We start from the raw sequence: 14,766 nt of genomic DNA on the forward strand, positions 1-14,766 counted from the left end.
TAACCAGCTATGATCCTCAAATCACTTAGTACCTTTATGTCCTACTTTTTACTTCTGTCAAATACCAATTGTTACCTCAGATGCTTCTGGTGAGAATCAAATGACATATCTGTGAAAAGCACTTTAGGAACAATAAAACACAAATTATTATGGAATGAGCATTAAAACTTGTGGTTAACGACTAGTAATGTAGCATTGAGAATTTACACTATCCCAGGTGATAGCCTCCAACATCCCAACATTTCACTGTCATTTTAGAAATGTTATCCCAGATTAACAACAGTAGTGAACCCTGCTTTGTTTTTTATCCCTTAGACTTTGTTATGGTCAAGTCATGATCAAGGATAATGGGAGATCTGGGTTACAAGACTTGGGTTGGAATTCCAATTCTGCCACTTATATTGTTTGTGTGATCTTGAGATCTCAATTGTCTCATCTTTAATAAGGAGAATGAGATGAGCTTTAAAGGTGTCTTTTAGCTCCATCTCTATGATCATAGAATCCTCAGCAATAATCTTTCTACAAAATTAACAGTGCAGGACAATTGCCCCAAATAGCTACATCCTAGTAATGACTTGCTTAGATTAGAATATAGATTAGCAATAGTTTTTCTCCTAGGGGTGGTGGAGCTACTTGAAATAATGTGGATAAATGGGGAACTTTGCTGACAGTCCAGCCAATTCAATCCAGTTCACTTTAATAAGCTTTTATTTAGTGCCTATTATGTACAAGATAGCATGCATTTTACTGGCTAGTGATACCTTTTTTTCTAAAGGAAAAGAATGTTCTTTTGACTCAAATCTAGCTTCTCCTACTGAAAATCCTTCTCATTTTCAGTAATGTAAAAGAAATAAGTAAGGTCTCTAATCTGCTTATCAAATATCTTGTCAATGTGTTTGCAGCAGAGGAAGAAAGGGAACTAGAACTAATTCGTGTGTATTATGTACCAGGCACAAATATCTCATTTGATCCTTAATCCTGTGAAGGATTAGAACTCAGGAAACTGAAGCAGACCGAGGTAAAGTGACTTGCCCAAGGCCACACAGCTAGTAAGTGAGATGGAATTTGAAGTCCATCTTCCTGATTCCACGCCCAGCACAAAGTCAGGTCTTTCTGACTCCTGGACCAGCACTCTATCCACTGCACCAACCGTCTCAATTCCAGATTGATTCTCCTGGCAGTCTCACAGTTTGTAGCCCATGCCAAGGTTTACGGTGGCTCTGGCCAGAACCAGAACAGCAAAATTATGAAATTTTTCTTCAGCTCCTCCTTTTCAAGGCATTCTAACTAAATGATGCCCCACTACCTGCTATTCTCTGGTGATTGGTGACAAAGCTAGTCTTGCTCCCTAGGCAAAATATAACCAGTTCCATCCTTCCCTCGCATCAAAATGGAAACAGCTGGTGCCAAGTGTCACAAATGAAAAATGCATATGGATCTGTATTAGGATAGGAAGCCCATTAATGCATTAATATGTACAACTTTGAGATGCACAATTAGGCCTGAAATTTAGTAGAAATGGAGCAAGCCAGATCATGTTTGGAAAAAGTGCATCTTTTAGTGTTTGCTAACTACTACGTACAACTACAGCCTTCCTTTTTACACAAATATTCTCCCAGGAATGAGAGATGACTCCCAATAATGGAATGCCTTCTCTCAAGAGAAATAAAATTTCAAATAGCCCACAAGCAAGTGGAAAAATATTTGATGTACATTATGTATGCTGTAGCAAATTACTTAGAATTATATGTTTGAAAACATAATTATTAAAGACATGAATGACCAGAAAATGAGGGATGGGGTAAAATACAGAAGGAGATGGACAGCCTTAATTGTTGCACAAGTTTGGAAGAACAGAGGGATTGCTCAAGGGTGGTGTTGGGAATTACCAATGTAACTCCATCTACACAGGTGACAACAGATCTGTGACTTCATGGCTCAGGTCCAGAAAGTTGCCTGAGGCACATGAAGGTCAAATGCCTCTCCCAGGGCCTGTAGCTAAAAATCAAAGGAGAGACTTGAACTTGGACAATCCCAACTCTATGTCTTCCTGCTGCCTCTTGTACGGGCACCCTTGAAATATGAAAAGAACCAGGGGAAGGCCTGTAATGCATCAGGTATATCTTACATGGGATACAACGTGGACAGAAGTGACTTGCATCAGTGGTGGGACTGCCCATACAGTGGAATACATCTCACCAGTCCAACAACATAGAAGAAAACACATTTAAAAAGTTTCTGCTCTTAGTTCTGTTTCCTCAGGACCCGGTTCTATTCCCCAGAACTGTCCAGTTAGCTAATATCTTAGCATGTGCTAATAGGTTACTGTGTTGCTCCTATGAAGTAACAGCTTATGGCCTCCAGAAGACCACACACAAACACACAAACAAGTTATTGTAATTACCATACTGGGAAGCAAGGAACCTTTTTTTTTCTTTACAGAAGGGAAAGGGAAATTTGGTTCAGCAGTCACTTCTCATGTATACAACTAGTATCAACCCTAGATGTGGCCATTCCTTTTTACCTTCCCTCAGATTCATGGCCCCTCCTCTTCTTTCCCCTGTTGACGTGTGCTATATTTTAGTTTTTCATCGTTTCTGGACTCTGAATTCTCCATAGTTTCAGTTTTCATTCCCCAAACTACTAGTCATCATGGATGCAGTGTTTTCATGTTTGGTACCAGGTACTGAAGGGTTTTACACCAATACTCCTACGCATTCCAAGGAATGGGTTGCTAAACCAGAAGTGCATATTCCCTCACAGGAAAACTGGAAACCTTACCCTACCATGCTGTTTCTAAGTCAGAATTCAACACTGACCCTAAAGCTATGCTGTCAGAAGCTAAAATAAACATCAAAGTAAATCTTTATGCAAGCTGAGGCTAAGATTTAGGATTCAAGCTGCCACACACCTATCTGTGCCTTTAACCAGGCTCTGATTTCTTTTCTAGACTTAACAACAAAGATGGATAGCTTGGAGTGGCTTTGATTTCCAGTATGGCCTGTCTGGATAACGGGATGTCACAGCATGGGAACTATTCTGGATATGGCAGACCACCCACTGAGGCAACTGCCTATGTGGAGTAATCCTTGGGACCTATGAAGGCTCTTGTCCAGAAATAATCTCACCCATTCAGATGTCGTGTCTGATATCTCCACCCCCCACCCCTGCATTAGCAATTTTTTCCTTCGAGTTAAGTGTCTGTCCAGGTTCTTTTAAAATGAAAAGGTCTCAGAATAGAGAGAAAGTTAATTCCCTCCTTTTTGTGAATGCCATGACCTGAAATACTGATGTGTTTATAAAAATAACAGCATAAATGGAAGGTATTAAATCATTAATGCCTTGGGATTTTATGAATGCAGACACCAACACTAATCTGAAATCACTCCGAGAAACACTTACTTTTGTAGTAGAAGAGACTGCAAATGAGGAGTATCTTCAAATATTTCCGTTTTAACAAAACTCAGCATTTGAGAGTCTTGACAATCCAGTACTCTCAGATTAGGTGTAGCCTTGAATATTTCCCCATCAAGACTTTTCAGTCTTGCCATCTTCTTCAGGTAGAGGGACCTGAGATTTGGTATATCCCTGATCCATCCTAGCTGGACTGAAACACAGAGGGAAAACTCATCATTGACCGCACAAAGGGAAGCAAAAAGGAAGGAGGGCTAAAAAGGAGTTAGTTTCATTTAAAACAACAGCAACCACAAAGGGTGTAATTTCATGAATATGGGAGCTAATCAGAAACTCAAAAGACTACATTTTAGATTCCTTAGTCATTTGTCTAGAATCTCAATTAGAAAATACGGGTTATGAGAAGTACTGGATTCAGAAATTAAAGACATCTCATTGATTCAAAGAGATGGAATCTAGTCCAACATCATGAGCAGAGACCCAGAGCTCACCTAGTCCAAACCTTCTACTGAGGAAGAAATGGAGGTGAAGTGACTTGTCCAAAATCACACAGGCAGTAAATATCATTGACAGGATTCAGAGCCTTGTTCTCTGATTTCCAAATCCAGCCTCATTTTTACCTGAGATGAAACTGAGAGGTTACTTGCTCAGAGAGGTCTGTAACCTAGACCTTCTGACCTCTAGCCAGGTATCTTGAAAATGAAAGAAAAATCAAACTCATCACAGTTCTCTCAAGTAGCTAATAACATGCACATATGAAATACAATGGGGGTAATTAGTGGGAGCAAAAGAATGAAGAAGAGCCAGTAGCATGGTTAAACTACTTTGTTCTTACCTTTTGATTGTATTTCCTGACTTCCCTACAAAACCAAAAACTTTACCTTCTGAGTTCCATTCCATTTCCTAAATTCTCTTGCTTCTCTCAAGTGAGATTTATGGTGGAAAATATCTGCTTTCCTTGAGATTTATTTGTATCACTAAAGATAATATCAGGCATTTAAGGTGTGCAAATTATGTAACAACATTATTTCATTTAACCCTCATAAAGAACCCTGTCGGGGTTTTTTTGTGGTTATTTAGTCATGTTCAGATTTGTGTGACCCCATCTGGGATTTTCTTGGCAAAGATACTAGAATGGTTTACTGTTTTCTTCTCTGGCTCATTTTACAGATGAGGAAACTGAGGCAAACAGGGTTAAGTGATTTGCCCAGGGTCACACAGCCAGTAAGTGTGTGAGGCTGAATTTGAACTCAGGTCTTCCTGACTCCAGGCCTGATGCACTTTCCACTATACCTCCTAACTGCCTCAAGAACACAGTGAACTATGCACAATTATCCCTATTTAACAGATGAGGAAATCTAAGGCAAAAAGAAAGTTAAATAACTCCCAGTCAAACAGTAAATCTCTGAGGTGTGATATATGAGCCCAGGTCTTCCTGACTCCAAGTCCAGTGTTCTCTTTCTCCACCAGGCCAACTAATCAAGGAGTGTACAAACCTGGTGCTGAGTCTATAGAGTCCATCAATTAATAATTATTTCCTGAGCACCTACTAAATTTCAAGCAATTACTATATATGTGTGTATATATCTTCACTAAAAAAACAGTTTTGTCCTGTGCCTCCCTTTTCACCCCCTTAGGATGCCACACACACACACACACTCTCATGTTCACATACATCATATTTACGTGTATGCATGTGTATATATGCACATAAAGACACATGTATGGAATCTTCCTGAAGCCAAGGCCAGCTTGATGCCATTCTCCCCATGATGCCACTCTGGCTCTCAAGAAAGACAGAAATGAATACAAAAGTGTGTGTGCATGTGTATGTGTGCATATGTATGTATATACACACGCTTATGTACACACACAAACATACATGTGTATATGTGCATATACAAACATAATTACATATAAAAATAAATATATGAGTATATAAAATGTAATAGGCTGTGTAATGTTATATGTAATACTTATACTATATATTATATATACATATTTATCTGTATAACATACATATATACTTATACACATATATACATATAACCAAACACACACACAGTACAGAGACAAAGAGAGCAAGAGAGAAGAGGGGGGGAAAGAGAGAGAGAAAGGAGGGTGTATGTGAGTGTATACTTTTGTAGTCACATTTTCTTTGCTTGAGAGCCACAATGGCATCATGGGGTCACATGGTCTGGCCTTGGGGTCAGGAAGACCAGAGTTCACTTTCTGCCTCAGACATACCCTGGCCATCTGACCATGGTCGGAAAAGTCATTTCATTTCTCAATGCTGCCCAAAGTTAGCCAAGTTGTAGATGAGAAACATCAGTAAAAAGGGTTTTTACACACCAGAAGTTCCCCAATATCATGTTTATTATTTAAATCCCAGTCCCATTCTTAGAAAATTCCTCAGACTTACTTTCTGGAAGAAAAGTCCCACTCAGATCCAATACTTCCATGGTATGCATAGGTGTCTTTTCTCCAACTTGACCTGATGTTCTTTGAGCAAAGGCTGACGCTTTAATTCCTTCTCCATCATTTTTCCCCAGCAGGGTAGCCGACAGATTGAGGAAGCGTAGGGATGGAAAGCAGGAAAATGCCCCAGGTTGGATTTCCAGGATGGGATTTCCCACAAGCGAGAGCCATGTCAGGTTCTGCAACATCATAGTCTGGCAGCTGGGCATGGATGAGAGCTTGTTGTAGCTTAGGTCCAGAGTTTCAAGGCTCTCCAAGACAGGAGTTTCCCCCCAGGGAAGCTCCTGGATCAGGTTGTTCCTCAAGATAAGAACTTGAAGATTGGAGAGGTCCCTCAGGTCCTGATCGCTCAGTCCTTTGAGCTGGTTGCTGCTTAGGTCTAAGCTTCGCAGTGTCCTTGGCAGACAGGGAGGGAAGCTCCCAAGGCTTCTGTTCACTAGAAACAAGGTGGCTGTTGTTGTCTTATTGAACTCCTCACAAGATAAGCTAGAAAAACTGACGTTGTCCTCCCAGGGACCAAGCTGGGCAACTTGAAAGAGAGCTGCCATTGCCTTAGGCATGACCGTACCATCTTTGCTTGATGGGCTGTCAGGTGCTGCCCAGCCCAGCTCCATCATGGCAAGCAGCAGCAAGAACATGCTGTGGTCTCAGTAGACTCCAAATATGGACCTTTTGGGGAGGGGGGAGCAAAGACCATCAGGAGGCATAATAAATACAATTGCTGTTCAGTGCCCAGGAGCAGTTTCTAAGGAAAAGACTGGGGTGGTTTTTCCTATTATGCCTGGAATAGTTAACCTAGAAGCAGGGGATGTAGGAGAGTTTTTACTAGAATGAAACCAACTCTTCTAAAAAGCCTAGGAGAGAAAGGCATGGCTATTATCTCAGAAAAGCCTGGGATATTTTGACATGTGCAATATCAGGTCTTAAAGACCTCCAAAATCAACATCGTCACTTTCTAGGTGGAAACTATTTCCTAATAATCCCTTAGGACCCTTTGTATCAAGCTAGAACATTAAGCTGGCACTCCCGGATTCAAAAAGTGGGGTTTGAAAACCTGATGAATCCCAGCTGAAATCCTGGAGAAACCATGAGCTAAATTCCAGGGAGTGGACTCTGGGAATGCAGTCTATTTTTTAAAAAATTTGGCTTAAAAATTATGAGATTGGCAAATACCAACAAACACGAACACATCCTTATACAAAACAAAAGAAAAAGAGGAACTGAATATGAAACTGTGAGTTTCTATTAGGTACAGCTTGTTTTTTGTTAACGTATGTAATACATTTAACATTGTAGCACCAACTCTCTGTTTACCTCTGTCTTCTGAGTGTCCTGCTTTCTTCTGGGTGATTTTTAAAATGTTACACTGCTGTTCTTTCTTGGTATCACTCTCTCTCCTCTCCTGTCACCCACCCTCACCCGTCTTTGTAGAACTCAGTCTATTTTTATTGTGGTGCTATTTAAAGAGACCCTGTGGATCACATTTTAACATATGGGTTCCTTCCTGCATTATATGTCTTAGGTTTGTTTCACTTCTGTAAGGTGAGGAAAGTATCCTAAAGTCAACTCATCCCAGCACTCCCAGAAAACATGGATACCCCAAGGAAAGGCTTTACTTCCCTGTCTCAGTCTCTGAAAGACGGCTTTAGAGCTTCTGTGAGAAGAAATCAACACAGCCATGTCACAGTACTTCTTTAAGATAAGTCGTTTAAATACCATCATCGTTATTATAATTAACATGGAGAGAACACTAAGGTTTGCAAAGGACCTTATATATGTTAATTCATTTGAGCCTCAGAACATGGGAGACAGGTGCTATTTTCCCCATTTTAAAGACAGGAAACTGAGTCTAGATGACTAGTTCAGAGTTTGAACTCAGATCTTCCTGACTCCAAGGCTAGCACTTTTACCCACTCCACCGCTTAGCCATCTAAATGCAGACAGACTTGGAAATACACTAACTTGCTCAATGCTAGAGAAACAGTGGATAAGGTACGTGGAGTCAGAATGACAGGGGTTTCATTCCTGCCTCCAACACGTCATCAATCAATCACTACACATTTATTAAGCACCTACTATAACCCAGGCACTGTGCTAAGCCCTGGCACTTGAAAGTTATGTGATCAAAGGCAAACCCCTTAATGTCTGTGAACCTCTGTTTGCTCCTCTCTTAAATAGGGAGAGACCTCACAGGGTCAATCCAATGAGACAATGTCTCTAAAATGCTTTACAGATTGTACTGTGCTGTACAAATGTCAGTAATTATTAAGGTAGGGGAGCAAAGAAACCCCCAGCATATGGGCTTTCGAAGCTAGCTACTCCCTCAGTCCTACTATCCATATCTGCCCTAGTTCACAATTAATGCTCTTAACTGTGGCCCCAGCCACTTTCTCTGTTGCTCCATGGGAAGCCTGAGACATGGACTCTCGTCCCAGTCACACATCTAATAACACGTTTGACAGCCAATTCCACTGTCTGGACCTCAGTTTCCTCCTCCATAAAATGAGGAAGCTGGGCTGGATGATTTCCAAAGTCCCTTCCAGTTTCTATACAACAAACACAATGGTGATTTTGAGAATCGCTGTTCTTGAAAGTGGAGTGAGGAGCAGGGTGGGAGTGAGTCAAGAAAGAGTTTTTACTTTGTACTCACCGGGCAGGCACCTTTTGAAGTCTGTAGCCTTCCAGTCCTCCTCAGATTCTCTCTGCTCCTTTAAAAAAAGAGAGAGAGAGTTTGACAAAGGATTTGTTAGCCCGCAGTTTTGTTCCCAGTCCCAGCGGCAGCTCTTCCCTACACCCCCCACCCACGTCCTTTCTGCCCCTCCACTCGTGGTTACGGCAGAGCTTACCCCAGCTCTGCTCAGCCCCTCCTCCTCCTTCTGGTCCTCCTCCCTCACTGGGCTTTTAGCTCCTATTAGCTCCTCTCTCCTTTACCCGCGGGCTCCTCCCCACACTGCACTATGGCCAGCTCCTTTCTCAACTTTTCAATCTCTTTTGCTTTTTCATTGCCTGAACTCCCTGGAAGTGAAATAGGAAAGGTCTCTGTTCTCTCAGGATCAGGGTTAACAAGGATCAATGGGGCTGGGTGGTCAGGCAAGCGCAGCTCCATCATCCTTTCTCAGGAATCTGCTCCACCTAGACTCTTCCCCGGCCAGGTGGCTGCTATTTCCCTGGGAGAAATTGAATGGTGAGAAGAGAAAAAACCCTCTCCCTTTTAACCAAGGCAGGACAGCCAAATGTCAATCCTGAATGAACTCTGTGACCATTTATGTTCAGTAGAGTCTGCTGCAGGCCTGCAACAGATACCAAGAAGATAAGGAGAGTCCCTCAGAAGGGTCTTCTCCAAAGTCAGCTCTGGGCACATAGCTGACATCTAAAAGTACTTGCTGATTGATTTGGTTATGTGCAAAGTGGAAGGAAGAAAATGAAGGAAGGAAAAAAATCAGGAGCTCTGCTCAGAAAGGCCTTTACTCTCAAAAGTAAGGAGAATAAAAGAGCCCTAATCAATTGTGACCTGTTTTCAGCATACGTGGTCAGATGTTCTGTGTTCATTTTGCCGTGAAAATCTGTTTCTACATGATATATCCAGATTTCCTTTGTATTTCATTTCATTATTAATCCATAAGAAATATAATACATTTGTGGAATTCCTAAGATCAGAGTCAACAGTCAATAAACATTTATTAAGCATCTACTCTGTGCCAGGCACTATGCTAAGCACTGGAGATACAAATATGAAAAAAGAAAGCCTTTGCCCTCAAGGAGCTTATAGTCTAATGGATCATGCTTGCCACCTAACAAAAAAATCACGTTAACTTAAACTGGACTAGATCACATGGGGCATGTCTAACAGGGGTATTTGCACACTCTAAGTGCCAGGGAGGTGAAACAGATTTTTTTTCAAAATTAATGTTTTTACACTTAATTTGTTTAAAAAAAAAAAACAAAAGAGAGAACAGTTCCATATAAAAAGAAGGGGAAAAGGGAAAAAGATATGTGAAACTACAAATCCCTATTATATACTGTTTACTTTTTCAAAAAAAGTGCAATAAAGTCAACATCATTTTCTTAGTTTTGCAAGTATTAATTATTCCTCCCTCCTACTGCTCCTCAAACTGAACAATAAAAAAATCTTCTATTAAATAAATAATAATAGAAATAAATCCATTATTTTTGAAAAAATATGCAAAGCTATCTTGCTCAGCTGTGTTTCCCTCTCTTCTCCCTTTTGTTCACTTCTGTGCATTCTTTAAAAAATGCTTTGATGACTCCCTTTTGTTTCTTTTATTTTTTTGTTTTTAGCAACACTATCTCTAGCTTGAAATGGAGCTAGCTAAACACTAGTTATCACCAGTGTGAAATGGAATGTAGTGAAATTATCAAAAAAAATCTTGGCCCCACAGAAGATATATAAGAAGACACCTCTCCTGGCTTCTCTGAAGAGGTCAGTGTTTGATGGTTATGGAGCATTGCATATAATTGTAGATTCTTTTAATATGTTGATTGGTTTTTGGTGAATTAATTCTTTTAGTCCTTTCTTTAAAGAAATCTTTGTTAGATAAATTAAACAGTTCTGAGAAAAAGAGGGGGAGGAATGAGAGGAGAATGTAGATAATTAAAGACAACGGATATTAATAAAATCTGTTTTAAAATAACATTGATCTCTGAGTTCTGCTCAGTTAACTCTGAATCAGTTTATTCAAGTCTTTCCAGATTTGACTGAAACCATCTCTCTCATTATTTCTTATATATTATATATAATATATATATTCCATTACATTCATATACCATTATTTATTCAGCTGTTCCCCAATTAACGAGCAGCCCCTTAGCTTCTCATTCTTTGCCACAACAAAGAGGTTTATACATATAGGACATTTTCCCCTCTTTGATCGCTTTGGATTATAGGCTTAGTGGTAGTATTATTAGATCAAAGGATATATACAATGTTTAGTGAATTTGGGAGTATAGTTCCAAATTGTTTTTTCCAGAATAACTGAATAAATTCACAGACCCACAAACAGTGTATCAGTGTGCCTGACTTTCCTAAGCCACTCCAACAATTGTCAATTTCCATTTTTATCATCTTTACCATTTGAATGTGCGTGAGGCAGAAGATCAGGGTTTTCTTTACTTCACATTTTTCTAATTATTAGTTATTTGAATGAGGCATTTGAAAAAATATGACTGTTGATAGCTTGGATCTCTTCCTTTCAGAATTACTTTTTCATGTCCTTTGACCACTTACCTATTGGGAAAGATTGTCATTCCTGTATATTTGAGGCAGTTGCTTATGTATCTTGGAAATGAGACCCTTATTAGAGAAACTTGTTGCAAAGGTTTTTCCCTTAGCTGTTTTCCTTCTAATTTTAACTACACTGATGTGTTGGTGCAAAAACTTTGATTTTATGGGATCAAAATTGTCTCTTTCATCTTCCGTATTCCTTTCTATCCCTTTTTTGGTCATGACTTCTCTCCCTCCCGACCCCGCCCCATAGTTGTGAAATATATTTTCTTCCTGGTTCTCCTAATTTTTAAATTCTATGATTCTTTACATCTCGGTCATCCATTTGGAGCTTATTGTGGTATAGAAGATTGATTTTTATCACAACCTCTGTCAGTTCTTGATGATTTAATCTCATAATACTGTTCCTTGATTTTTCCCCCTCATTTGATTAGAATCATATAATTTGAAGGTTAGAAAGGAGCTGAGCAGTCATCTAGTCCAATGCATACCCAAAGGGGCTCCCTTTAACATGTATCTGAAAAGTGATCGTCCTCTGCTTGACAACCTCCAAGAAGGGGAAACCTACCATACCATTCCACTTTTGGATAGACTTTTAGAGTATTAAACTATTTTTTTTTTTAAGAATTCTACCCAGAGAATAACATTGAGTAGAAGACATGATATGCCAGCAATTATATTTTGTCATTCAATTAGTTCTTTAAAAGTTTTATTAGTGCAAGAAATTATAACTATTTTATTCCGTAAATCCTCTCATCTTTTCATTACTGCTTACTAGCCATATAACCATAAGTTAGTTACTTGACTTCACTGGACCTCAGTTTCTACATCTTGAAAATGAGGGAGTTGGACCAGATGATCTCGAATGAATCTTTAAGCTTTGATTCCTATATAGGAACATCTTAAGAACTCCTATGATTCTATGGATATAATTCTACAAATATGAATGAATTCTATATCTCAGATTTGCAAGTGTAAAGTAAAGCAGAGACTGGTGTTTCTCCCTAGCCCTTGATTAAACAGATAGGAGATCTTTCCTTCCTCCAATCCCGTTAGAATTAGAGAGAATTTGGGGGTAGAGGGTGAGAAGGGTTAATCATGGAAGATTACACCAGATTCTGAGATCAGACCAAAACTTATCTCTCTTCCTGTCATTCCTTATCTAGGTGGTGTTGAAAAACACCAGATTGTCTAGGACAACCATAGCATTTATCTTAATGGGACATAATCTCCTTCCTCACTTTAAAATCTCAAAAATCTACTTTGAATCCAAATCCCAGCTACAGAAAAAGGATTCTTGCAAACCCAAAGATATATCCCAACCTGCCAAAAAGATTAGCTTTTTGGCATTATGATCCTGACAATAACTGAGTGCAGGCAACAAAACCAGGAGCTAAAGTCACAGGCCTTTTTTAGTTTAAAGCCCAGGTGCATTTACCAGCTATTCAGTCCTAAGCCCAAGTCCATAGTTTACAGGGGCAATAGCAATCAGCCATTGATTACACAAGCTAGAATCAGACTGTTGTGAGGACCCATGTCTGTAATCAAGTCCATGGGAAATATGAATTACAAGAAAAAGGTAGCACAGGGTAACAGAAAGACCAACTGATGTGGATTCAGAAGAGCTGGGTGTGAGTCCTTGCTCTGTCACAACTGTGGGATGTAGGCCTTAGTTTCTTCATCTGTAAAATATATACACATATAAGTATGCATGTATGTATGTATGCATACATGCATATGCAGTTCAAATCTGCCCTCAGCCTTACCAGCTCTGTGACCTTGGACAAGTCACTTTACCCTATTTGTCTCAGTTCCTCATCTACAAAGATGAGCTGAAGAAGGAAATGGCAAACCACTCTAGTATCTTTGCCAAGAAAACCCCAGATGGGGTCTTGGAGGCTCAGACAAGACTGAAACAGTTCAACAACAACGTGCACATAAGTATGTATGTACGTTTATTTAGCATTTACTTCACAGCATCACTACTAAAATCATACAAGGCAATACATACAAGATGCCTTAAAAACAATAAATACTGTATCAAGTAATGTAATTTTGATATAAAGTAAAACTTCCTAATAAATTGAACTATCCCAAAGCGAATGCATTGCTTCAATGAGTGACCTCTAGAGGTCTTTGAGCAACCCTTTCTCATCGTCTGCATACATCTTTTCCATAACCTCAGCAGCGTCCTTGCTGCATACATCTGAAACTATGCCCTGGAGGTTTTCAATCTTTCATCTCTACAATTTCTGTCATAGGGCCCCATAAAAGTGTGGTATCATGATAGAGAATTCAAGTAAGTGTCAACAACTAGTGACTTCAATACTAAATTGTGTAAAACAGGTGATGGCAGCAAAAGAATATATTGCACGTTAAATGTTTTTTAAAAGTATAAAAAGGTAATTAAAAGGAATAAAAATAAAAATTATAAAGTTGATTGTATACATCAAGAAATATCATTATTTTACTTGGTAGCAGTTAATTTACACACCACTGTAGTTTAAGTGTTAGTAAAAAACATTGCCCATGAAAAAAAAAGTCATGTTATGTGTGTTTTCCATTTTGTCATAATTGCCCAGGTAGCCCTTACATCCTATGACCATGCCTCTGAGAATTTGTGTCATTTCTGAATTATAGACTACCAACTGCCAGTGAAATGAAGGGGAAAAGTCAACTCTCTTATCCTAAAGAGTGGTTATCCTTATCCTAACATACCAGTTATGTTGCCCTATTTTAGCTACGATGGCTAATCACTTCAGTCCAGTTCTTAGCAATGTGGGACAGACCTCCAAAAGCCAAACAGGCAAATGTTCATTGTGCCAGACCCCTGTTATTCCCCCCTCTCTAATTCTTCCTGAGACCTGTGAATAGAGCAAGGAGACATTACATATAATTAAAATGGTTTTTGTGCAAACAAAACCCATTCAACTGTAATTAAAAGGGCAACGGGTAATTAGGGAAAAAAAATCTTTGTAACAAATTTCTCTGATAAGTGTCTCATTTTCAAGATATATAAGGAACTGATTTAAATTTAAAAGAATAACGTCCAAGATCAAAATGGCGATGCAGGTACCTGCTGTAGTATCAAGCCAATGACTCTAGAGTCTTCAAAAGTGGTATTAAAATGCTGCAGGATTCAACAAACGTGGGTTAATGCGTGATGACACACTTTATGAAGACGAAGATGTTAAAGAAGCTGTAAGAAGGCTTCCAGAGAACCTGTATAACGATCAAATGTTTCGTATCAAGAGAGCTCTGGACCTGACTGTGAGGCAGCAAACCTTGCCTAAAAACCAATGGACAAAATAGGAAGAGGATACCTTCAACATATCTGAAGGAGGTTATATGCAAAAGAAAAGAGAGAAGAATGGGATAAGAAACAATCACCTCAAAAGAATCTGTCAATACATTAGTCTTCAAAATATTTTAATAAGTATGGTTGTGCAAAATATGAGGTTAGCTAGCCATGTGTGACTGTGTGCTGCACATTTATTTAATTTAAATAAATGACTATCATAGAAACTTGTAAACTAGAAAATTTTGCATCAAAATACCTTGAAATTCACTGCATTCACATTAAATCAGTGTTACATAATTTCTATTGTCTCTAAGGTTATCCTCATAACTGC

The 14,766-nt window shown here is 39.1% G+C and overlaps 2 protein-coding genes and 1 pseudogene across 2 annotated transcripts in view; 2 read left to right on the forward strand and 1 right to left on the reverse strand.

The window, feature by feature from the left end:
* The window catches only part of CRLS1 (cardiolipin synthase 1), a 23,941-nt gene extending 20,906 nt beyond the window's left edge, over window positions 1-3,035 (forward strand). The window contains exon 7 of the mRNA XM_072634421.1: window positions 2,951-3,035. Within this exon, the coding sequence (XP_072490522.1) occupies window position 2,951 (1 nt within the window). The 3' untranslated portion in view covers window positions 2,952-3,035. The remainder of the gene's footprint in view (window positions 1-2,950) is intronic.
* Window positions 1-8,785, reverse strand: part of LRRN4 (leucine rich repeat neuronal 4) — a 13,205-nt gene extending 4,420 nt beyond the window's left edge. The window contains exons 1-4 of the mRNA XM_072634415.1: window positions 8,739-8,785; window positions 8,543-8,600; window positions 5,837-6,561; window positions 3,403-3,607 (exon numbers count right to left, since the gene is read on the reverse strand). Of these exons, the coding sequence (XP_072490516.1) occupies window positions 3,403-3,607; window positions 5,837-6,530 (899 nt within the window). The 5' untranslated portion in view covers window positions 6,531-6,561; window positions 8,543-8,600; window positions 8,739-8,785. The remainder of the gene's footprint in view (window positions 1-3,402; window positions 3,608-5,836; window positions 6,562-8,542; window positions 8,601-8,738) is intronic.
* A 5,412-nt stretch (window positions 8,786-14,197) lies between these two features.
* On the forward strand, window positions 14,198-14,550 carry LOC140529782 (cytochrome b-c1 complex subunit 7 pseudogene; annotated as a pseudogene).
* The last annotated feature ends 216 nt before the right edge of the window (window positions 14,551-14,766 follow it).

The sequence above is a fragment of the Notamacropus eugenii genome, chromosome 1 (genome assembly GCF_028372415.1).
Source record: "Notamacropus eugenii isolate mMacEug1 chromosome 1, mMacEug1.pri_v2, whole genome shotgun sequence".
NCBI lineage: Eukaryota > Metazoa > Chordata > Mammalia > Diprotodontia > Macropodidae > Notamacropus > Notamacropus eugenii.